The sequence below is a fragment of the Nestor notabilis genome, unplaced genomic scaffold, assembly GCF_000696875.1.
Source record: "Nestor notabilis isolate BGI_N333 unplaced genomic scaffold, ASM69687v1 scaffold2073, whole genome shotgun sequence".
Classification (NCBI taxonomy): Eukaryota; Metazoa; Chordata; class Aves; order Psittaciformes; family Psittacidae; genus Nestor; species Nestor notabilis.
The window spans coordinates 1-24,498 of NW_009922195.1; the positions used below are offsets into that span (position 1 = coordinate 1).

The following is a 24,498-nucleotide window of genomic DNA, read 5'->3' on the forward strand; positions in this document are numbered from 1 at the left end:
GGGGGGACACGAGGGTGCGCGGCCCCTCTGGGGGAAGATGTCTGTGTGTGTGTGGGGAGAACGGGGTAGGGAAGTGGTGCGGGGCGTGTATGTGGGGATAAACGCTTGTGTTCGGGGGGCTCTGTGGGCAGAGGGAGATGGGGGGGTGGGTTCTCTCAGCATGTGCAGACCCAAGACCCTCTGATGCGGGTGCTCCTCAGCAACGCGAGTGGTGAAAGCTGGCCCAGCGCAGGTGTCGGTGTTGGCCTGTGCAGCTCTGTTTCAGTAGCTTGGGAACTGTTGCAGTGAGTGGCTTGAGGAAGAGGAAACCTCATAAAATTTTGATTTGCTGGATTTGATGGGCCTCTGATAGCAGAGGGGAGGTATTCTGTCAAGTTGAGAGGAGGTGCACATCTCCATAGTCTTACACTGCATGAAGGCAGACACTTAAACAACTCCTGCTTGTGCACAAAGGAAGGACTGAGAGGATGAGTAGTGACTGCAGGCCCTGAGTGGCTGAATTCCTTGAATCTGGGATTTCAGGTGTTGTAAAAGGGACATGAATGATGATTTCTCTTTGCCTGCCCAGCTGAGTGCCATACTGTTGGTGGTGTGATTGAGGATAGAAAATATACTAGTATTTAATGTCTTATTTACTTTAATGTAAGTTCTGGAATACTGTTTAATTTAGTGTTAGAATAGTTTGTAATATATTTATACTTCAAGCAAATATTTGGACTCCTCTTTGGATATTTAATCCGTCAGACCCTGTCTGTGATACAGGGCATTTCTTTTCTGATACCAGATTCTGCAGTATGTGTACAACCTGTTTGCCCCATGTATGCAGTAAAGTACCTTTTTATGAAAGGTTCTTTTTTAATATAAGCATCATGAGGGAACCAGGAGAGCGGGGGGAGGGGGAAAAACCCCAACCAGATCACTTGTTGCAGATGCAGAGTAGAAAAGTAATATGAAGAATTTTAAGGGGGCAGTTTTTTAAATAAGCCATTCAAAGTATGAGCCAAAGTTCTCTTTTTATCTTCTTTCATGATAGTCAAGTAATGTGCTATGCTTGTGCCTTGATCTTGTGACCTAAGATCACTTGATGGCCTTGTTTGCATTAAGCTATAACTTGAGCTGTTTTCTTATTTATTTTTTGCATTGTAAGGTGCTTAGGTACAGCAGCTTTACCTGTCATTCACCAAGCTTGGTTTGTGCTACACTAGTTCTGGGTAATTCTTCAAGGCTGCAAGATGCTGAATGCTTGGTGAAATGCTTGATGCTTCATGTTTTCTAAACCTTTTATTTGAGAATTAGGTGCTTCCTTTTTTTATTAGAATGGTACTAGTAAAAAATAAATCTAAAGATTGTTGCTTAAATCTGCATCCTGTGTAGAGAGAGCTGTGTAAAGATACTTTTGACCTTACGCAGAGACTAAAGATACCATAACTGCTGAACTTGGGGACTCTCTGAGTAATGACATGCTTATGTTTGCTTTCAAGACACTCTGCAGTGGTTTAACTAAAAGGGATTTTGTGTGTGTCAGCTAAAAGGTCTGTGTGTTTTCAAGGGTCTTGGAAACTCTCAGAGGGAATATGAAAGGCAGGTTGTACTCTACAGCATCCGCAATCAGTTACGATACAGGAATAACTTAGGTGAGTAAAGAAGCTAAGTAACTTCTAATTGCTGCTCAGTTCTTCTGTGTGGAAGCCTGTCTTTATTGTCAAACTGCAAGAACTAGCCCTAATCAAAGTTCCTTCATCCTTCCCTGAAAATAAATACTTTTAAATAATAAAACATCAAAAAGAGTCTTGACTTTTGAGTCCATTTGGCAGCTTTTCTAGCAAAGCACTCTGTAATGCTGAGTTGACAGGTGAACTGAAGTCCTGTTGTACTTATGATGCCCTTTTCCAAGGAATTAAGAGATGTTAAGAGAGGATTTGACTAATAAAATAAAGCCTGTCACTAGATGAGATGCGGACTCACATGAGCTATTGGCTATGAGTTGTTTGTAGATTTTCAGTTCAGTTTTTATTGACTGTGTCCTTTTGTCTTCTCAAAGATAGATAATAGTTTCACTAATTAAAAGGTAGTTTTCTACAGCCTGCATGAGTTGTGTCTCAATGGGCTGCTTCGTGATAACCTGTAAGATAAATCTGCTCTGTTCTAATGTCATCCTGGAAGGCTCTGGGACTACTTGTGTGTAGAAATCCTTGGATACTGAATACCAGTCCTTTATTTTGTTCTTAGCTTTCTGTCAGTTGCCTCTATACTATTTGTAGTCCTCTCATTGTAACACTATTTTTGTTCGTTTGTTTTTTGGGTTTTTTTTTGATTTAACATCATAGGACAGTGTAACACTCTCTTTTTCTCCCCTTGTAGTTAAGCATGTCAAGAAAGATGAACGCAAATATTATGAGGATCTGTTAAAATACAGTCGAGAGCATCTCATGTTGTACCCTTATCATTTGTCTGACATCATGGTAAAAGGTCTGAGGGTAACACCATTTTCTTATTACACGGGCATAATGGAGGTGAGCATAGAGCTATGTTGTTTTCTGTCCTAGAGATGTTGGTAATGGCCCTGTAATGCATATGAGGCAGTGTCATGTAGTTTGGTTGGTTATAGTTAGGGTCTGCTAACAAGTAAGGACAGAGTAAGGAAGGTTTCTAGAGAAATGCTTGTGACTGCAGTTTTTTTCCCCTTCTGCCCCCGTGAGCCTTTCAAGAGCTGGACTTTGTCACGTGGAACTAGGGTGGGACTCACTCTGAGGCCTGTCTTTCTCTTTCAGTGTTTGAGATTTGTGACTCTTCACTTCAAACTGTAAAAGAAATACCTTATTCTATCAGCTTAATGAAACAAAGAGAATTATAATTTTTAAAACCCAGCACATTTGAATGGTTATTTTCTTCTGTGGCCTTTTTCAAAAAGAACACTTAACCATAGTAGAAGCTTTTTTAAAAGCTTGAAGCACATCCTTTTTTTATGAGAACAAAGATGGTTCTGTTTCCTGTCAGCACTCTGGCAACCTTCTGTTGTCACTGGATACAAAAAAGCACTTCTGATATCTTGTGCATAGTGATTGCAGGCATAACGGGTTAGTTGTTAGTTTGTTCTGTTATTACTGTTAGCAATTCCATGTGCTGTTTTTTGTGTAAAGACAGATGCAGTATTATGTTTATTCTTTCAATCAGCATTTTTTTAAAAGCTTGCATTAAACAGAAGTCTCATTTTTTTATGAGACATTTACACAATAAGTTAATGATTACTCAAGTAATTGGCAAGTTTGATAAGGTAACTGACTTTAATAGATTTGGTGTAATTTCATTTTGTTCTTAAAAGGCAGGCAGACTGCTGGACCTGCTTGTCTGAAATGATAACTTTCTTGATGCTGTAGCTAATTTTTCTTGGATTTTTTTTTTTTTTTTTAGGATATAATGAACAGTGAAAAAAGCTATGATTCATTACCCAACTTCACTGCTGCTGATTGTAAGTATTCTCTAGTTGCATTACTGCTTCAATGAGGTGGAAATAAGGAGCTTCTGAAAACAGATTTGTTGGCATCTGTTTGCTTGAACATAAGCATGTGAATGAAGGTGTAGAAGCATTTAACTAATGATACTAAGGAGTGTGTGCTCTCCATACAGAGTTCCATCCGTATGGTCAGTGCTGGAACTGGGCTACTGTGAGTGCAAGCGGGCAAAAGCTTGTGCAGCTTCTGGCCTTGCTTGTATTGCATTCTTGTTTGCTTGCACTTCTGGGAGTAAAGTCTTACTTGGCTGTTGTGTGTCAGCAAGCTGAGCTGCTGATTCTTCCCTAGTGTGTTTTTTGGCACATGTTGGGCAGAAAGCTTTATCAAGCCACTGAAAGGCTGTTGATGCTCCTGTGAATTACCATCAGTGAGGATTAAAGGATGATGTACCAGAAAAGAGAGAGAAGAGAATTTGGTATTTTATGACACTCCTGGGTGTCCCAGATGTTTTGTTGTGTTTTGAGGGTATGGGGTAGGGAGATTAGGAAAGAAAAAAACATTGAACTTAGTGGAGGAGAACTGAGTAAGAGCAGTAGCCTGCTGCTAAGTCTGACAGAGCAAAATGCAAACTGCTGTCTTAGGGATGGTGTTAATCAAATCTGTCTCTTAGAAGTTATTTATAGCTAGAGACTTAATTCCTCACCTTTAGTATGAATTTAAAAAGTTCTCTGTAAGGATAGTGTGCAGTTAGATAAGGAGTAGCGTGCAGCTTCTGAAAACAGTTTTGTTTGTGCTTTTGTTGGGTTTTTTGTTTATTTGTTTGTATTTTTAAAGGATATTGTCAGTCAACTGTCCTAATTTGCCTCTATATAATGTTCACACTGGGGAAACAGATAAGGAAAAACTTTTTCTCAGTGCCACGTAACTTGTTGGAAATCTGATGTTAGTCAGGAGTATGAAGAGAAGAAAGGCTTCCCTGGTTTTTGTTCATTTGTGGTTGTCTTCTCCCTCCTCCCACCCAGAATTCTGTTATTTTAGCAGTAGCTGTATGTTAGTAACTGTGGTGTAATTAAGTTAATCATCTTTATTAATAATTTTATCATAAAAACTAGTGTCAAACTAGAAGGTTGGAGTTAAAACTGAGACAGAATATGGGTTAAAACTAAGGAGTAGTTTTCTAGTATCTGTTCATAGTTCCTTAATGGTTGAAAGCTAGAGATTATGGTATTAAATTTTGATTGAGTTTAACTCAACTGTATCTTAATCATCTTCCTTAGAAGTTTATGTGGTCTTTTGTGCTCTCATTCTTAGTTTAGAGCTCTAATCCAGTGTGTGGTATGAGCTTTGTTAGGGGGAAGAAAAATTTACTGATCAAAATCTCATGCAACTTTAGTCCTGTTAATTTGAAGCATAGTTATTACCTGTTGATGTGAATATAGGAGAGAAAAGGGTTGGATTATTCCCTTCTACCCTGTCACTGTATCACAGAAATCTTTTTTTTTAATCTGTACAGAGTAAGTGAATGTAGATGGATTCTTGTTGTAGATGCACATGGTTCTCTGTCAAATTCAGTTAGAACTGTATTGAGCTACTATAACTATCCTTTCAGTTTGTGAAGAAAAAGTAATTAGAAATATTATTATAGAAGTAGTCTGATTCTTTAAAGAATATTTTATGTATCTTAAACCTGTCTTAAAAGAAATAAAACCTTCCTTACTTTTCAGGTTTAAGACTTCTTGGTATAGGAAGAAACCAGTATATAGATCTAATGAACCAATGTAGGTCTTCAAAAGTAAGTTTGTCTTTAATTTCCCCTTCCTTTCCTTCACCCTTTCCCCCTCCCGTCCCATGTTATTTCATAAGAAATGAAGAATGGAATGATTTTATGGGCCTGTTTAGTTTAATAGTGTGGCTAAGTGTGGCATAGTGTGTTATTAATTATATTGTGTTTCCTGAAGTTAAAAAAGAGCTTTCTAATTCAAAGTCAAAGTATACTAAAGAAAATGATGTTCAGTGCTATGTGTTTGTTTGGGGATTGGCTGGTTGGTTTGTTTACGCTTACATTTTCAGAGCTATATTTACTCTATGGCACCAGATAAGCAATACCTCCTGGTCACTATAAACATGGTAAATGATACTGGTTGTGGAAGAAATACTCCATGTGTCTATGGGTGCAGTTGAGATCAGAGTTTATTCTGGGACAGTCCTCTCTAAATTTTTGTAGCATGTGTGTTTTTCTTAAAGACAACAGTAATGAGTCTGAAGATTGGTGTATGTGAACAGCACATGCAGAAAACACTGCAGCGACTGCTGATAGAAATAAACCCTTTAGTTCAGAGCGGTTTCCTCCTTCAGGAAGCTCTTGCTCTTTCAGTAGCTTCATGGTGCTCCTTCAAACAAAAGTGTGAAAAATACGAAGCTGGTTGGGCGAACCAAAAAGTAATGGCTGTACAATGGAAGAGAAGCTGTTTAGGTCTATAAATAAACAGTATTCTCCGTTTTCTTTCTTTCTTGGACTGGCATTTACTCTTATTTTTTTATCACCATGCTTACTGAGAATGTGTGGTACTTTGTCCTTAGAAGTAAATAAAATATGTTCTTAAGGTTTTGGTTTGTTTTTTTTTTTTTTTTTAAGATCATTGAAATTCTTTAAGATCCCTCATTTATATACTTTGTTTGCTGTGCTTTCTGACCTGTTGACATTAGAAAATGTCATAACCGGTTAAAATTTGGACTCGATCCTAATGTGTTTGAATAGCTTGGCTTTTAATTAGTAACACATACAATACGGCTGAAAATATAGGTTTATGGGAAGACTTAACACTATCAGATGTAGATAATTTTTTTCCTTCCCACTTTCTTGTGATCTGAGAGAGGAGGGAAATTTTGACTAAATGACAGCGCTAATAGTGTTTGTGCGAGTCCAGTCTGTGAATATAATGTACTTAAAAAAGGATGTTTATAAAAATAAGCTTATATAAATGTGGGTGTCTGTCTGCACATGTGAAGAGCTCTTTATTACTATCTCAAATGGACTGTACCACTGCAGAAATTTTTCAGAAGGAAAACCGCTCATGATCTGTTACCTGTGAAACCCGTGGAGATCACTATAGAAGCGTGGTGGGTCGTGCAGTCTGGCTACATCACTGAGGATGACATCAAGGTATTTTAGTATGGATTGCATCTCTGATTTTGGTTGAATACTGATAACCCCTGAAAACAGGGTCTTCCTTATGTGTACGATACACAAAGACTATGTTGCAGATTTATAACAACTCTTTTATGGAAACAGAGATTGGAGCTCATGGAAATTGTGATGTTTTCTTTGTTGACATATTCTGCCTTTCCATCCTTTGTGCTTTCTGCACTGTGTACAGTGCTGAGGTGGTTTTGTGTCAACCAATCTGTGGTAACTAATAGGTGTGATAATAATGTGCTTTGTTGGGAACAAGCAACAAAATATGTTTTCTTAAATTAATATTTAAGCCCCAGTAGCTCAGTTTTGACTGAATCCTGTATAATTAGTGCACTTCATATATTTTCATTGTGCCTGCTCCTTGTGTCTCTCTTTTCATTGTTTGCACGTGAAAAACTTGTGAGCTGACTTAATGTTTCATCCTCACTCGACTTCCATTCTCACAGCTTCTTTTTATGGTTAGTTAGTCATTTGATCTGGATTTAATTCCTTCTCTGCAAGTCTTGTTTAGATTGGAACATTTAAAGCAGTGGTGGAAATTTTTTTTGGCTACTGTTTGGAATATCTTAGGCAGTGGCTACTTACATTCCGACATCCCATCAACCCAGAGTAGTTACCCTGAAGCACATTGGTAGTGTAATGGACCTTTTCCTAGAGTCGTGTCAGTTGTGTGGCTGAAGACTCAGTCTGGAAGTTTTAAAGAGCAAACCTATTACAGTGTGGACTTCACTTGCCAAATACCTGTTCAATCAAGTACTGTTCCTAGAGTATGTATAATTCTGTATGGGGACGAGTAAAATATGTTAAGACTTTTAACAGGAACTGTGGTGAACTCTTCAGTGCAAATATTTTTATTAAGAACATGGGTTACTTTCTATATTCTTATATTGCTTATGACTGATCTGAGGCTGGAATGTTTGGGATTTTTGTTTTTGAGCTGTATTAAGTAAGTTGCATAGACTCATGTTTCTTGCGCAACGTTTCTATCAAAGACTAACTTGATTTCTTTTGCTTAGATTTGTACTACATCAGAGAAGTCTGCTATTGATAAGATAATTGATTCAGGTCCTCAGCTTGCTGGTTCATTAGACTTCAATGTAGTTCACAGTAAGTTTTTAATGAGCGTTCCTTTTCTGTTTGTAGATCTTGCTTAGTAAATTCTGAAAATAGTGTCTGAAAACTAGGAATAAAAGGGGATGTAGACAACTGAAGATAAGAGGGGGTAGAAGAAAATAAAAGCTTGTGTGGGCTGCAGTCTAAATCTTGTAAATAATTTAACAATGAGCTATCAGCAGCTGTTGCTCTGTTATTGTTTGATTCAACAAATTCTTTCATTAGCAACCATCAGTAAAGATTGTGAGGGAGAAGGGTGTAGATGAGGACAAGAGAAACTAAATTAAAAATGTCAGAGTTGGTAATTCTGGGTGGTAAAAGTTCACTCCTTCCTTTTCAAAGAAGGAGACTTGTGATTTTTGTACTGTTTGAACACCATAAAAATGGGGCTTAAATCTGAGAGGCTGTCTTGTTTCTGCACCTGCTACTGAAAAATGGTGTATAAATGTCTCCCTGTTTCAGCAAGTATGTAACAAGTATTAGATACAGACAAATCATATTAGGCAAGGGAGTACAAATTCACTGGCAAACTTCTTGAGAAGTCAGTTGGTAAATGCTTGGCTTGCTTTAAACAATCAAACTTGCGCACTTAAGTTCGCCTGACAAATTGAGGGAGAATTCCACTGCTTGTTACTGAAGTAGAACAAAACAAAAACAAAAAAAGAGGAGGTATGTGAAATTCTAGCTCTGGAGTGCATCTGAAATAGTATAGGGCTTAAGAAAATTTAAATTCCGAAAGATCATGAAGTGTTTTCTCTATACGTGGCCTTGCGCTGCTTGTGGAGAGGGTTACAGCTCAGATTTAGTAGGTTTAGAAGGATCTAATGTACCTTTCTACACTAACTCATGGGTGGAAAAGCAATGTACAGATTATTAATATAAAGGACTGCCAGTAGGGGGGGATCTAAGGGGAATGAGGACTGTTCAGCGCAAACTGTGATGCCCTCAATACATTTTGTGTACAGTGAGTAAGGATGTATCAGCTATGAGAGCTGAATCTGAAGGAGAGACAGTGGAAAGCACCCTCAGCATGCTGATGGTGTGTAATGTCATCCTGATCCATTACAGCTGGTTTGTTGATACACCTCAGTTTGCATAGCTGAGTATGTGTCACTGTCTGTGCTGAACAGCAGCTGTATCAGCATGAATCCAAGTTAATGCAGGTATTTTATTTAAGATTTGATGGGGGGTAGTAATTTAACTAGATAAATTATAGATATATACACACATGCTATAGCTGGGCTGTGTGTATATGAAGCCTCCTGACAATTCTACTTCAGATATTTAATAGCACTTCACCTGAGGGTTCTTGGTGCGCTTACTTCCTTCTGTAATGAACATGGTGTAGATGCAGTGGTCATGGGTAACACCAAATGCACCACTGATGACAAGTTTGGCTTATTTTATACTGTGTAATTTAGCTTTCTGGTTTATTATTAAAGCAAAGCTTTTACAAACCTTAGGCTCTAAAGGTAACAATGCTGAAATGCTTTGTGCTTTCTTAAAAGCTTCTCACTGGCTTATGTACACAGCAGAACTCAGTTGTGATGCTTCATGCTCAAATCAATGTCGTGGGGAAAGTGTAATTTTAAAATCTGCCATATTATCGTCCTTTCTGTATGCAAAGTTCATCTGTATCTGCTGCAGCTTTGCTGATGCCTTGTGCTGAAGTGCCCCAGAACTAATTTTTGCAGTAACATAAACATGACTTTTGGTGAAGATGTGAGGGAAGGACATGCAAGGACCATCAGTACTGATGTGATTTAGTTTGTATCCGTGCAATGAAGTATGTGAATTCCAGCCTAAGTTAGGCAAGAACCAAAATGTAGCCAGCATCCCCAGCTGACAAAACTAATTAAAGATAAAAAACCCCACTTGACAGTACAGTGGTGATGATGAAAACTTAATATTTAGTCAGAGCTGTGTTCATCTTTCTCAAAGATAGCTGCTTTGATCTGTGGTCATTCTAGTGTGCTGTCCTGAAGTACTTGTAGAGCTCCAAGTATACTGCATCAGACTGCAAGTAAAGAACCCTGGTTTAGGGTGATACCTGGTTAATATTAGATGTGGTTTATTGATCCATGCTTTGCAAAGTAATACTCTACCTTGGAGACAGCTAGCAAAAATTACTTCAAATTGTGAATTGGCTGATGGGAAAGTCTACTTTGTATCATTGGTACTCTGGAAAATGCTTTTTTCTAAAATGTTTGTTTGTTTTTTGTAAAGGTTTGTATAACAAAGGATTTATTTACCTTGATGTACCAATATCCGATGACAGCTGCATAGCAGGTAAATAAATATTTAATGGAATTATACTGATGTTTTCTTGGTTTCATTTCAGTTATCCTGTAGTTCTCTTGTCTTGGAAGCTGCTTGTCTGTGTAGATAAGTTTGCTTAAACAAAACATTAGAGCTGTGAAATTTTTTCCTGACTAAATGTTTTCAACCCTATTAGAGCATTGTTTTTATTGTATATAGGATTTATTTCAACTTGAATTCTTAGGTTATTTTGTATACGTTTAGGTAAGATGAGATTCTTTTAGAGTTATGGCATGAATTAATAAGTACCCTCCTATACATCTGTAATGAAAAGGAAAAATAGCATAGAAAAACATAGTTTCCTTATCAAAAGGACATGGGGTTTTGACTCCTGTTTTCTAGACAGTTGAAATGTTTTTATAGATATCAGTTCCCATCCTTCATGGTCTTGTCGCCTCAGTTATAGTCATGTGCTGTGTCTGGGGACTATGTAGGAGCTTAAACTAGCACAGCATATGGGTGGCTTTTGAACAACTCATTATGCTGTGCTAGGTCTCAGGGGGTTCTGAATTCAGTATAATCTGCAAAGGCATAAATCATTTAGAATCTGGTCATGCGGAAGCACTTGTCATTGCTGTAGTGGAGATCAGTCAAGTGGAAGTCCTCTAAATGCAAGACACTAACTGCTTAGATAACAGCTTCGGGAATCTCATCTCGGGAGTGTGTGGTAAGGGTAGCTTATTTTATGTCCCGCTTCAGTCAGAGCCATGATTTAATCTCCATTCACATTACAAAATCATTTAATGGGCTGGATGACTGGAAATGATCCGTAGTGGATGAGCTGGAGACTGCAAGGCTATGAGGCAAGGTCGAGTGGCTCTAGTTTTTTAAGAAAACATATTGAAACCATTACTTAAGGAGTGAGAGAACTTTAAACACCATGTATACTGTCTTCAGGCTTTTATTCTTCCCGACTGGTAAATCCTCAAAATTATGGGTACAATGAAAACTATATAAGTAAGCGTAAACTTACTTTCTGGCTTTATGTGGTTTCAGTTTAATAAGGAAAGTTGCCAGACTGTAACTTTGCAAGTAATTTTTCTTCTTAGTGCCACCACTTGAAGGTTTTGTGATGAACAGAGTGCAAGGTGACTACTTTGAAACGCTCCTGTACAAGATATTTGTTTCAATAGATGAACACACTAATGTGGCAGAGGTAAGTAAAACCCTGTGTCAGGGAGATAGGAATATTTGAAAGGGCTTAAAGCATATTGCTGAAAATACTTAAGGCAGAGAGATGGATAAATATCAAGTGATTTTATCTAGAGGTGTTGCCAGGCTTAAGATCCTACCTATTTCTTTTATCTTGAATGTAACTTACAGTGCTTCAGGCTTGAAGTGGTGCCTTCAATTCAATGAATCAATTCATCAGCTGGAATGAATTCACACAGGGGTGACCAATGTAGAATATTTTCTACATCCTAGAACTGGAACACAGTCTGCTTTACTAATGTGCAATAAAAGGAGATAAATAATTTTTTTCTTTGGCAGTGAAAACATGCAGGGTGATGGCTTAGAGTAGGAATGTGACTTTTGCATAAGTACTTCTGCAAACATATTTCTTGTACTAAAATCATGCAAGTACTTATTCTCAAAACTTGGCGAATAAGCACCTGAAAAATAGCCGTTAAATATATCCTGGATTTTTCTTCTTTGACTGTCCTCTGATATACATGATTCACCTAGAAATCATAAAGTGGAAAATAACGTCAATATTTCTTTTGCATGTTTTCAAGTGGGACAGTCATAGAATAGCATCATAGAATAAACTAGGTTGGAAAAGACCTTTAAGATCATCAAGTCCAACCATTACCCCAGGACTGCCTTTATCCCTTTTTGCCCTGCTTTCAATGAAGCCAAAATTGCTCCTACTGGTGTAGATTGTGTTTAGAAGTAAAGAAAACCAACAAACAGATGACAAAGCCCACAAGTGGTGAATTGCCCTGCATTGTTAATACTCTTGTTAATTCTTCTTTCTTTCTTTTCTTCTTTTGTAGCTTGCAAACGTCTTGGAGATTGATTTATCATTAGTAAAGGTATGTGTGTATAATGCATCTGTTGAACACAATATGGAAAGTTCAGTGTCGTGCAACCTGGTTTCATCCAGCAGTTGTTGATTATGTGTGTGTGTGTTTCTGCAGAATGCTGTCTCCATGTATTGTCGGTTGGGCTTTGCTCATAAAAAAGGCCAAGTAATAAATCTGGATAATCTTCATCCATCATGGAAGAATGTTCCTTCAGTAAACAGACTGAAGTAAGTGTACAATGACAAGAATACTTGATCCTCTTTTTATTAATCTGAGGATAAGGGATATTGGGCTTTTTTTGTGGCTGTCACTTAGTGCTGGCTTTTTGCTCTTTAAATGCCTAATTGCTTACTTTTCAAGCAGACAAGTGTATGCTTTAGACTCCTGGGGCCAGAAATAACAGCTGTTACTGTACTAACACAGAGACAATGTCTCTTGGCACTGCTGTCAGTGAACGTGTACGTGAAGTTCGCTTGCTTGCTGTCAGGTACTATTGCAGTTCTGTCACTGACACTCATATATATGCTTACTTATATCAAATCCTGGGAAAGTGGTGTTAATACCAGTCAACAAAGGATTCTCCAAGTTGAAGTGCCAAGCTGCATTAATTAAGAATTGTCAGGCACTTCTAGCTTAATATCTATTAAGCCATTTAAAATGACAGCTATGCCTGAGTTTTCTTTAATGCTAATTCAGACCGTGAGATCAAAGTGAATTAGGGTGGTTCTTTTTTTTTTTTTTCCCCCATTGGATTTTTCTTCAACAATGGTGTTTGGATTTTTCAGATCTCTCTTTTTCAAAATCTGGTATTTTCAAACCCCCAGATAAACTTTTCTGCTGAAGCTAAAGCAGGGCTCTGAGGGACATCAAGCTTGACTGGTTTAGGGCTTAGAAGTATTGAAAGGCATAGATCAGATATGCCTGTGCATGGACTATTAGCACTGGAAGGCAAAGATACTTCTCTGGTGCTACAGTGACCGATAGATGTGGATTTTAATTCACATTAATAGGAGTACTTTGGACCCTCAAAAGATGCTGCTTTCATGGGACAGTGGGGAAAACAGAAGTCCTATACAGGAAGCTGGGTCATCAGCCACAGATACAGATACCAACAGTCAAGATGATCCAGGTTAGCACTAACAGTAAATTTTAATATATTAGGATTGATTATCTGAGATTTTTAGAGTGCCATAGGCTGTAAAGTGGTCTAGAAACAAGTAAAACACAGAGTGTGTAGACCTTTTTTTTTCATATGGAATATAGAGTGGGGGAGGTGGTGTCTACTACATGTTTAAAATCCTTAAGCCAAATAGCTTTTTTTTGTGAAGATGAGGCTGATCTATATTATGGATATCAGTTGATGCAAAGATACCGACTTCTGAATTAAGTAAATCAGTAGTTTAGCAGTGATAAGGGAATTCTGTTCTACTCAGTGTGGCAATAACTTTTCCCCCTTGTTTCTTTAAGATAGATTTTGCTTAAACTTGATGATTTTGCTTAAAATAAAACAAATGTGATCATGTATTTTCTTTTTGTTCTCTATAGCTGAAACAGCCAGCGTGAGCAGCCTGAACCTGTCTAGTGGACACACAAAGCGTATTGCCTTCCTGTTTGATTCTACTCTCACTGCCTTTTTAATGATGGGAAATCTTTCACCAGTATGTCAAAGTTCTTCAATGTATTATGCCAAGAGTAGATACATAGAGCTCTAAAATACCTTAACTTCAGTATAATACAGCTGTTAAAAAACCTTCCATATTGTTTGTTGTTAAGAAATGTTTTTGCGTAATAAAACTTCTACTTGCCCATTCCATTCTCAAAGAAATAAGACAGTTTTGTTTTGTTGTTCCAGAACTTGAAAAGTCATGCAGTCACTATGTTTGAAGTTGGGAAACTGTCAGATGAGAGTCTTGACAGCTTCTTGGTGGAGCTGGAAAAGGTAGTCTGTTACATGTTTGACCAAATGCTTTTCAGAACTTGAAGTGTTAAGGGGCCCTTAAAAACCCCAGTGTTTTCATTGTTTAAACCTGCTTGCTTAGCAATTCAGTGGTAAGAACAAGCATCTTATCATATTGAACCTAAGTAGTTCAGATAAAATGTTTCTGATTCACAAAATTTATACCTCTAGTGACTTTACAGGGACACACTTCATGCATGTGTATAAATATGGTGGGTCTGATGAGCAAAGTTGAGTTCGCAACCTGCATTTGCCCAAGTCCCTGTACACACACCTGTATTAGGGCTTGTTCAGTGGAAATCACTTTCTTTCTAGTAAGGTGTTAATATTTCTGAAACCTGCACATCATTTCTGTAGGAAAATTTGGCCATTATATCCTGGAATGTTTAATCTATCTACCTTTTAAGGTTTATTCCAGAAGGACAACTGTAGAGTTATGTAGGAGGATTGCTGTTAATTGCTGTATCATTTTATACCAGTTGGGATGACTGGACATTTAAATCCTTTTACCTAAACTCAGAGTTGTAGTTCTGATTTTATAGATACTGTCTTTGTGTACTTTTTGACTGACTGACTAACATGGCCAAGACTCATTTTTCATTTAATAATTGCTGTAGATCACCTTTGCCCTTAAGCTTCAGGGTTGTTACTCAGTTACAAAGCTTTAAAATTCTCATTTGTTAATCTTCCCTTTTGTGTAATTGATGCTTGTGGAAACAACTTGCCATTTTTATGCATTTAATTTAATTTCTTGTTTAGGTTCAAAGCACAGGAGAAGGGGAAGCGCAGCGGTACTTTGACCATGCACTAACACTGAGAAACACAATCCTGTTTTTGAGGCATAATAAGGACCTGGTGGCACAAGCTGTACAGCCTGATCAGCCAAATAACGGTACTGTGACACATGAGGAAATCCTTCTAAGTTTGCTTATCTGCCATGAACTCAGCTTTCTGATTAAGCTGCTATTTCAGGAAGCAATTCATATCAGAAAGCTGCTATTTCAGAAAGCAATTCAGAAAGCAATTAAGCTGCTATTCAGAAAGCAAAGTTTAAGAATATTTTAGAGCCAAAACATCACTGTTTCATCAATATTTGAACCTGCCTTCCAGGGTTTGCCTGTTGAATGAGAGCTGTGGTTGCCAAAGCTTGGACTTAACATAAAATTGTAGAATCATAGAATAATTAGGGTTGGAAACGACCTTAAGATCATCTAGTTCCAACCCCCCTGCCGTGGACAGGGACACCTTGCACTAATCCATGTCACCCAACAGACTGAAGCATAATGATGGCAAGAGAAGCTGAACTTGGGTTAGAGATTGTTTTCAAATCATGTGCTTCCAAAGGCTATATAAAGGATTCATTGTTTATTCAGGGTTGTTCTGTCACAGAAACATTTTTCAAGTCATGGAAGGGAGTGTAGTTTTCTAATGAGCATAGTTTCCTTTTGTTTTTCAAATCTTACCCTGCTTCCTCAGTATCTCTGTACTTATTTCCTGGCATCAGTTCGTTGGTGAGGAGCAAGCTGTAGTTCTATGCCAGACAATCCTGTATGACTTGAGTTGCTAAAATAATGTACAGATTTATTAGAATTCACTCAAATAATTTAAAACTCACTTGTGGAAAATACTGTGTTCATGGCTTTAGAGGAGAATGGAAAATCTGAAATCACAGTTTGGGTTGTACATTCCACTTCAAGTGATGATTTAAGAATCTTGCATTTTCATACAGGTTTTCCCTTGGACCTCTTACGATGTGAGAGTTTGCTTGGCCTGGATCCAGCTACCTGCAGCAGAGTTCTCAACAAAAATTATACTCTGCTGGTTTCCATGGCACCACTCACCAATGAAATTCGACCAATTAGCAGCTGTACACCCCAGGTGAAAAAATACTGGGGTTTTTCCCCCCAGTATCTAGAAATTTACTGTCTTCATAGCTTTGTTTTGGATGTATTTAACAGATATCCCTTTTAAAGTGACTCAGTTATTGGCTTATAGAATTGTATTGGAAAGTAGTGTTTAGTGAGGAAAAATGGGATTACTTAGTAGATTACATTTAATTTATTGACTTGTTAAAAGTAAATTGTTAATGACTGATATTTTGCTCTTGAATTTATATTCATCGAAAATACCTTATTATCACCTTTCTGTGGAGTCTTGCAATACTCAGCTAACTACCTAGGATATCATCAGTAGCAGAGTAATGCATTTGAACTCCTGTGCTGCAAAACTAGGGTTATATTTCTTTAGAACTGTTGATTCTGAAATGATATCTGTACATGTAACAGTTGCAAATATTAAGTTCTTTCTAATTTCTTGAATAATCTCTTTAGCATATTGGACCTGCAATACCAGAAGTTAGTTCAGTTTGGTTCAAACTGTATATTTACCACATAACTGGACAAGGGCCACCCTCTTTGTTGCTCTCTAAAGGAACACGTCTTCGGAAGCTTCCAGATATTTTTCAGGTAGTATATGTGTGGATTTATTCTCCCTCCCTTCTCCAAATGTTTCAAAGATGCACTGTACACTATTTAGGGATAACAAGTGAAGTCAGAGGTACAATTCATTGTAGATTATGTACTTTTCCCAGAAGCAAGTTCTTTGTAGTATTTTGGTTTGTGTTCTTTCTAGGTTTTGAAAAAGGAATGCTCCCTTGTCACAATGTGACTCCAGTGTATTTGACCCCTTTCAATTTTAGTGTAAAATGTGGTGCTGCAGTCACTGTGAATTTAATCAGTGCAGGTGATCAATTCATGCCTGAAAGACTTCAGATGCTGCCTTCTCCTGTTCTGTGTCTGAGATGCTAATAAGGACAAATTTGCCACAAAGGAGTATTGCTAGGTATTGTGTACATTAGTTAAACCTAGGTGGAAGTGGCTATGGCAACTTGCAAACTTGCCTGAACCAAAAATCATTGTATCTATTGACTTTGATTTGAAAGGCTGGGGATGCTTGGCAGTGTTCTTGGTGCTTACAATGGAATTGGTAAAATAATATTGTTCAAATCTATAGTTGCAGAGAGGCCTCCACAGTTTTCATCTCATGATTCTGAGTAAATACTTGAGGAGCTAAATACATTAAAATGGTATGGAGACCTTCAGCAGTCATCTCTGGCTCTAGGATTTTAGATGTATTTTCCATTCCTCAAACCTTTCACGTGGCCATTCCCTTTCCAATTTCAAACATTTTGTAGATACCTCTGTTTCTATAAGATTTGCTTTAAGATAACATAGGATTAAGTGAATCAAGGCTTCTAAGCAGTAGGCATTTCGTAAGGCCATTGGTGATGGGCTTGATGCAAACCCTAGTGTGTCAATAGCTTAAACTACCAGTAAATGTATGGATGGTGCAGTTTTATTTGTAAAAATCATTTAGTGTGGTAGCCTTGGAGAACTTTGGTACTGCTGGAATCTCAGTGTGCTGACAGCTCAGGTTTTCTTGTAGCATATGATCTCACATTCTGCTCTGTCACAGACTTACTAGAGCTATTTTCCTCTGCGTGCATATGTGAATTCTTCCCTCCTTCTGCTGTTTTTCAATGTCATTTTCTTAAGGAACTGTCAAAGATGTTTCTAGAAATCTTATGGAGATGCAGGAGAATTGAATCTTGAAAACTGAGAAACTAGGAAATTACTTCCTAGTCGGTGTTCTTGTCTTCCTGTCCTTCTCTCTTGGATAGGTATTTTGGGGATTGATATATCTTTGTTCTTTGTAGACAGTGTTACTTTATCTACCTTATATTTTGCTTTTCAATTTGTGGGATTATTTTCATCTCCTGTTTGCTAGGAGGCTGCTGTAATAGCTCTCTACCGGAATGAGTAACAGATGTCTCCTGTTCAAAATAGCATCTTAACTTTGAGGTTGGCAAACTTCTGTCTTTACCAGGAATATGAACTTGAGTGATCCTTGGTACAAAGTGTAATGCTGTGGAGTTGTAGTTACCTCTTGTGACTTCTTAATTACAATAGGCTAATGCTTAACTTCTTAGTAGTGCTTGGATACTCCATTGCTGCTCTAAGTACTCTTAATTTCTCTCTTCTAGGCTTATGATCGCTTACTAATAACATCATGGGGCCACGACCCAGGGGTGGTTCCTACTTCAAACGTGCTCACAATGTTGAATGATGCTTTAACACATTCTGCTGTTCTAATTCAGGTACAATGTGCTCTGTATAAGTGATGAAAACATATATGATATTTTTGAGTTAAGCTGTTATGTGGTAGGAGATAAACAGTAGGAGAGCTACACTTTTGCCAAGAGCTGAAAAATATGTTTAACTTCTGTAGCCAGTGCTGCTATGATTCAGTGGTGGTGAAGACATGGGGTTTGAACCGAATGCATATTATGTATGTATTGGTGTGTTACAGGCAGACAGAATTGAGTTTTGCTAGCTAAAAATGAGGTGTGGATTTATAAGAGTGGGAATATAGCAGACTGGAATAAAAGTGAAGACCTCACAAGCTTTTTCGACAGCAGTAGTGGAAGGTAGCTGGGAGTATGAACTGTTACTCAAGAACCACTTTTTCGGAGAGCTTAGTATTCTTATGGTAAAGTATGAACAAAACATGCCCCATAGATTGAGTTTGTCTGTTTCGAAGAAGTAAAATGACTTCTTCTTCGGTTTCTTCTCTCTGAAGTCTCAGCTGAAGTCTCAGAATTAATCATTTAAATAAATGTTTAATATTGTAACAAACATAGTATTACATATTCTCAAAGACCCACTTGTAACTAGAGAAAAGAAATTGCACCTCTTTACTGAAGTTTAACTTCATTATGTTTAATTTAATTATGTATTTCAGCTAACTGAAATGGGTAAACTGTTCAGAACTTTAATATAGAAATATATCTGTTCATTTGCTTCATCAAGTTCAATGTTACTCTTTAAAGGGAGCATAAGTAGGACTAAGCTGAGCTGATGAGTATATCTTTCTGCTTCTAATTTAATTTCTTGATGTTCAGGGGCATGGCATGCATGGAATGGGAGAAACAATGCACATACCTTTCCCATTTGATGAAGCTGAGCAGCAGGGAGGTAACTGACTGTCTTTAATGTGATCTCTATGCCACCGTATTTAACTTTCTTGCACATTACCTTGTGCTGGAAGGTTGCAGTAATCCTTGTAATACAGATTTCCTTGGACTTGCAAGTCAAGTTAGATAAGAAAATTGAAAGAACATTTAAATGGTTGACAAGTCTGTTCTGAGCTTGAGATACGGTCTTTTCTTTCCTGTCTAACCTGTCTTAATTAGAATGTGTTTTCTGGCCTCTCTTCTTTCCTAGAACAGATGTAAAGAAGTAAATTCCACAAACACCTTTGAATCTTTCTTTGTACATACTTACTGACTAGCATATTTATTAACTTCATAAATAGAATATATGGAAGATTCTAGCATCTCTTAACTGTAAGACTGATGAGACCAAAATTGAACAAACAATCTTGATTAGTAGCACTAGGAACTATTATGGATGGTTTTCCCTGGGAAGAGCTTAGCTAGCAAAATCTATTTCTCCAAAGTCTACCTAGCTCAAATGATTCTGAAAGGCAGGCATTAACATGCTCTGAAATACTAGTGAGTAGAACACAAGATTTGCATAGCTGAGGCCATAGGCTTCCCAACTGAGAGCTGTCTTAAAAGTATGCAGTTCCAGATACGAACTCTAAAATTACTGAAGCTATCACATAGAAGAATCTGGGCCAACTGGAAGTAAAGCGAACTTCCTAAGTTAGTTTTTACTAGGTTCAAAATGAGTTATTTTTATATTCATTCTCTGGGATGTCTGTGTTCTTCCAACTTGATGCTAGGTGAAAAACCTTGAAGGCAGAACCTGTAAGTTCTAGTACGAACAACTCCATGTTGAAACTCCTTGTTAACCTCTACTAGTCTGTTTTAATTCTGCAGAATTTCAGTTATGTGGAACATGTATCTTGTATTGAATTTGCCATGAAAAACTCTGGCACTGAAAGAGCTCCCTAGCTGAACCTTGCCATCTCTGCTGTTTGTATGTGTCTGTGTGTGAGAGAGAGAGTCTTCTGTTTGTATTTTTCATTCTCCTTTGCTTTTTTACTGTACTGTAAAATAGTGATGAGTGTTTGGTGTGGGAAGGCTGTGATCACTTATCTGTTATCCCAGACCTACCAATTTGATCGCTAAGATGGAATGCTACAAGAGAGAAAAACCCAGATAAGAAACTTAGCTTGGCCTAGAGATGAACTGTATGAAAGAGGAGGTTTCTCATAAAGTAAGCTGGAATATGTGTTGTTTTCTACTAGACTTCTCTCGTGTGAACATGGGTATTCATACGGCTTTGAAGATATTGAGAAACAAGGTAGACCTGCAGCACTTTTGTGGCTATGTCACTATGCTGAACCCTTCAAGTCGGCATGCTAACAGAAAGCTGAGTGATGCTTCTGATGGAAGAGGTTCGTAACCAATAATTGTCTTTTTTGCCTGTATTCCCTTAATTTTGCTTACAGTCACTTTAGCAAAGGATTAAATTCCTTGATTTGGAACTGTACCGAATACTATCCAACACAAGAACTCATTTTGAGTGCAGATCTATTGGCAGTAGGCTTACTTCATATTCTTTGTGACTAGCTCGGAAATAGCAGATACAGACTAAAAAAATCATTGGACTAGAACAGTCAAAAGAATTAAAAAAGAATAATTTCAAGATTGTGTCATTGTAATGTGCAAGAACTTAATCATTCATAAGCATGTTTGGGATCCTGAGGTAACCAAGTCCTAAAAGGAGTCAGGCCATATGTTTTTCCATGTCCCCTTCTCCAGTTATATAGCTGTATGGTGTTTAGGCAAAGCTTGTGTCATGTTCCTTACACCCAGTGGTAACTAAACAGGTTCATATCCATGTTAATGTAAGAATTACTTTACCTTTAGGAGAGGCTGACCTAGCATCAGGATCTGATGTAAACGGGAGCACAGAATCATTTGAGATGGTAATAGAAGAAACCCCAGTGGATTCTGCAGTCAAGCAAAGCCTTGAAGGTAAAAACATGTCAGATGGTTTGTACTAAACATTTTCAGTCCATTGAGATGGATTGAACATAGAGGGTTTGATTATTGTCTGGGACAAGTGGAACACTAACCGTGCTTCCTCCTTAAAATTCATATTCCCTTAAATCTTTGAGCAGTTGTAAATGTACTGTCTTAAAAAGAATGAATGGTCTAGTGGATCCTGATCTAACTGATTTTGGGGTCAGTATTCTTCCTGTGTCTTTTCTTTTGAATGTCTTTTGGTTTACTTCCTGTAGTACCCACAACAGAACTGGAATGGGTTCCCCTGGAATTATGCTTTGGCATTCCTCTCTTCAGCTCTGAGTTGAATCAGAAGGTCTGCAGAAAAATTGCCACTCATGGGTTATGTAGAAAGGAAAGGTGAGTTGTAATTCATCAGCTATTGGTTTAACAGGTTGTATGTGTTATGTCCAGAGGTTGTGCAAAGAAATGACACCTACAGCTCAATGAGTGTTAAGAGCAGAACTGAGCTAAGATGAGGAAATAAAAGTAAACTTGGGTGCCTTCCTACTCATCTCCCCTTCCTAGTGCAGGCTTGCTTTTTCCTCCTAACTGTTCAGGGGTGGGGGTGTGAGGGAAGCTTACTGGCAATGCTTTGATGTAAAATGCATTTAGCTCTTGTGGAAATTTTCTTTACTGTTGGTATCTTATTTGCCAAGTTTAGTCATGGTTCATGGTCACGCTATCTTCTACTATTTACTGTAGCTTTTCTTTATGAAAGTTTACTCTTCCAACAATGGGATTTGGGGGTTTATTTGTTGTTTGAGTTGTGGGTTTTTTTTTTCCTTCCCCTAGGGCATGGTTCTAGAGAACAAAAATAAGGTTGCTTGAAAACATGCCTTAAAGATTTTATTATAGTAGTTGACCTGCTTTTTAAGTGTGTCGCTAATCTGCTGCTTAAGTCGTGTTACCATACTTTTGTAGATAAGCATAAGACATGATAAATTCTAATATATTAATGTCTTAGTAAAATCACATTTTCCAATTGCAATAGTTTCACTTTAGTGTGGTGTAAATGGTGGGGAAAAGCATTTAGCTGTCTAGACTCTAGAGCAGATAAGTTGAGCACCTCTTCAGTAATGACAATATTACCAAGCTTTCTCTGGGAAGCTTTTAGCTTTGTCACATGATATTAGGTACTATTAGAGTTACTCTTGAGCAAGTTACTATGGTGGTACTAGTAAAAATTTGTGCATGTCAGACATAGCTTCTCTCTTGTTTTTTACAGCCTTCAAAAACTCTTACATTCCAGTAGAAAGCTGTCTCTTCAGGTCCTTAATTTTGTTCATTCATTCCAGGTAAGGAGCAGTAATCCAGATGTAAATCGTTCTGTATAGTCTGTCATCCCTTTTTGTCCTCCTACTTGCCATTCTTGGGTGTATGGAAACGTGCATGGTTTGGTTTTGCTTTTTCTTTAAATGGTAACTCTATAACAGTACTGTCAATGTCAAATGCTACTGGTAGTAGAAAGTGAGTACTTCCCTATTCTTTTTCTAGCCTTATTTAATACTTGTCTCTTCTGTGGTTGCTTTTTGTGTAGAATTACTTTCATTGCTTTTTATGGGATTTACACAACACAATTGTTCTTCACTCCTCCTGTTGTAACACAGCCTACTCAGCTGATTACTTGGTTGCTTCTTAGATATGTTAGGGAGACTTAGTGCAAGCTAATCTTCTGAGATTTTTATCTGTATCTCAAGTCAACTCTGTTCAAAAAAAAAGTCCATTAATGCGTATTTCATTCCAAGTTACTTCTTGCATTTATCCAAAGATCCTCTAGAACCTGGTGTTGAATGAGTATAAATATGAAAAGTTGCATACTCTGAGAGGACTATTTTAAGAGCAGAGCAGAGTGGTTTTGTGTAGCAAGTAAGGAGAAATGCCAGGTCTGCAGCCTGCTATAATTCTGCATGGAAGTTTAGGCTAGCAAAGCATGTCCACATGTAACATGGAATCTGCTTAGCTGCTTATGTCTTATGATACTTTCCTCTAAAACTCTGTTTTCAATGAGGAAGGGAACTTTCAGGTTACTTAACCAGGTAGTGTTATGAATGGGCTGATCCTGAATCTCCTTATGAGAATGTTGAAGATTTCAGGTAGGTTTGAAGCCTTAAAACCATCCTGTTCTAATCTGTCCGATGTTCTCTCTGAGATACACTTCTATTGCTGATAATCATAAGAAGAAAAAAAAAAAGAAGGTGCTAAAGTGATTTTTAAACTGAGAAAACCAAACTTCTGGGAGATAAAACTACTCCAAATATGATCAAGTCAGTGCCTCCAAATACATGTATACCTCTTAGCACAGTATGGGATAAACAGCAGGACGATAGTTGTCCTGAAGATTTTATAGCTTTGCATTCTTTTTGCTAGGTCTTTCCTGTACTTTTAAGCCTCGGGCTTCCCTGAAGGTTTCTTGGAAGCCAGATAATGCATGCACAGATGCAGCTGAGGCAGCTGTGTGCTTATTTCATGCTTCCCTTTGTTTATTCCATTTTTGCTTCCATAATGATTGGGTATTTATTGGATTAAAGTAACACACTTCAGAAACACTAGGTGTATTTGTGAATTAGTTCAGCCTGTCGTATTCTATCTGCTAAATCCTTTGTTGTTTGTCTTGCTTTTAAGCACTGTTTCAAGTTTTTTTTCTTCCTTTTGCTTTTAGGAAGGTATTTCAGCACTGGATCAGCTCCATGACGCTGGTTCTTCAAGTTCTCTTTTGCAGCCTTTTTCTGCAGATATGGGTGTTCCACTTCCTGCCAAGAATCTCGTGTTCAAAGAAGGCGTATTATCCGAATGGAACGGATGGTCCCCTTCCTCGGTTTTTTTCAACCACACCTAAGGAACAGGTCAAGTAGGGGTTCTCATGCATCGATCACTAAATGCCTTTCTTCTCTTATGGTTAATTCCTAGTGCCAACCACTAAGAAGTGTACTGCTGCTGCAGCATAACCCATGTAAAAGTAGTGTTACAAAAACGTGTTGTGTTGCAGTATTGGGGAAGTGCTTAAACTGTCTAGAACTTGTTACTCATTACTGCATATCTTGCTGCAACAGAGAGCTTTTTAGCTGTCAGCACTATTTTTATCTTGAGACAATCTTTCTTTTATAACTAAACACGCCCTTTCTAGGCTTTCTGATGATTGTTAAATTTCTATGCTGTCACCACAAAATTGCAATAGTAGTTTTCTATGTTCGTTACTCAGACATAAATTCTGTTTAGTTTTGTACTGTATTGCTGAAGATCTTTCTGTATAAAGGTAAGAGATTCGGCTCTTCCTCTGAAAGCTCAGTGATACCAACTGTTTAAAACAAAAATATCATGGTGATATGGGGCATTAAGAATTGTTGAATTCTGTAGTTCATCTTAACACTGGGGCCTTGGCAGATCAGTACAATGCA

General features: G+C 37.7%; 1 protein-coding gene across 1 annotated transcript; it reads left to right on the forward strand.

Annotated features, from left to right (window-relative positions):
* Positions 1 to 1,549: 1,549 nt before the first annotated feature.
* On the forward strand, positions 1,550 to 23,939 carry FAM91A1 (family with sequence similarity 91, member A1; the record flags this gene model as incomplete). Its single annotated transcript, XM_010011493.1, has 23 exons — positions 1,550 to 1,634; positions 2,362 to 2,513; positions 3,412 to 3,469; positions 5,177 to 5,244; positions 6,502 to 6,615; positions 7,665 to 7,755; positions 9,988 to 10,050; positions 11,130 to 11,236; positions 12,078 to 12,116; positions 12,222 to 12,334; positions 13,118 to 13,236; positions 13,653 to 13,765; positions 13,960 to 14,046; positions 14,824 to 14,956; positions 15,794 to 15,942; positions 16,395 to 16,529; positions 18,107 to 18,220; positions 19,025 to 19,097; positions 20,338 to 20,487; positions 20,963 to 21,070; positions 21,337 to 21,460; positions 22,329 to 22,398; positions 23,763 to 23,939. Coding segments are annotated over 23 exons (2,442 nt in total), but the record flags the coding sequence as incomplete, so codon positions are not given.
* Positions 23,940 to 24,498: the final 559 nt, after the last annotated feature.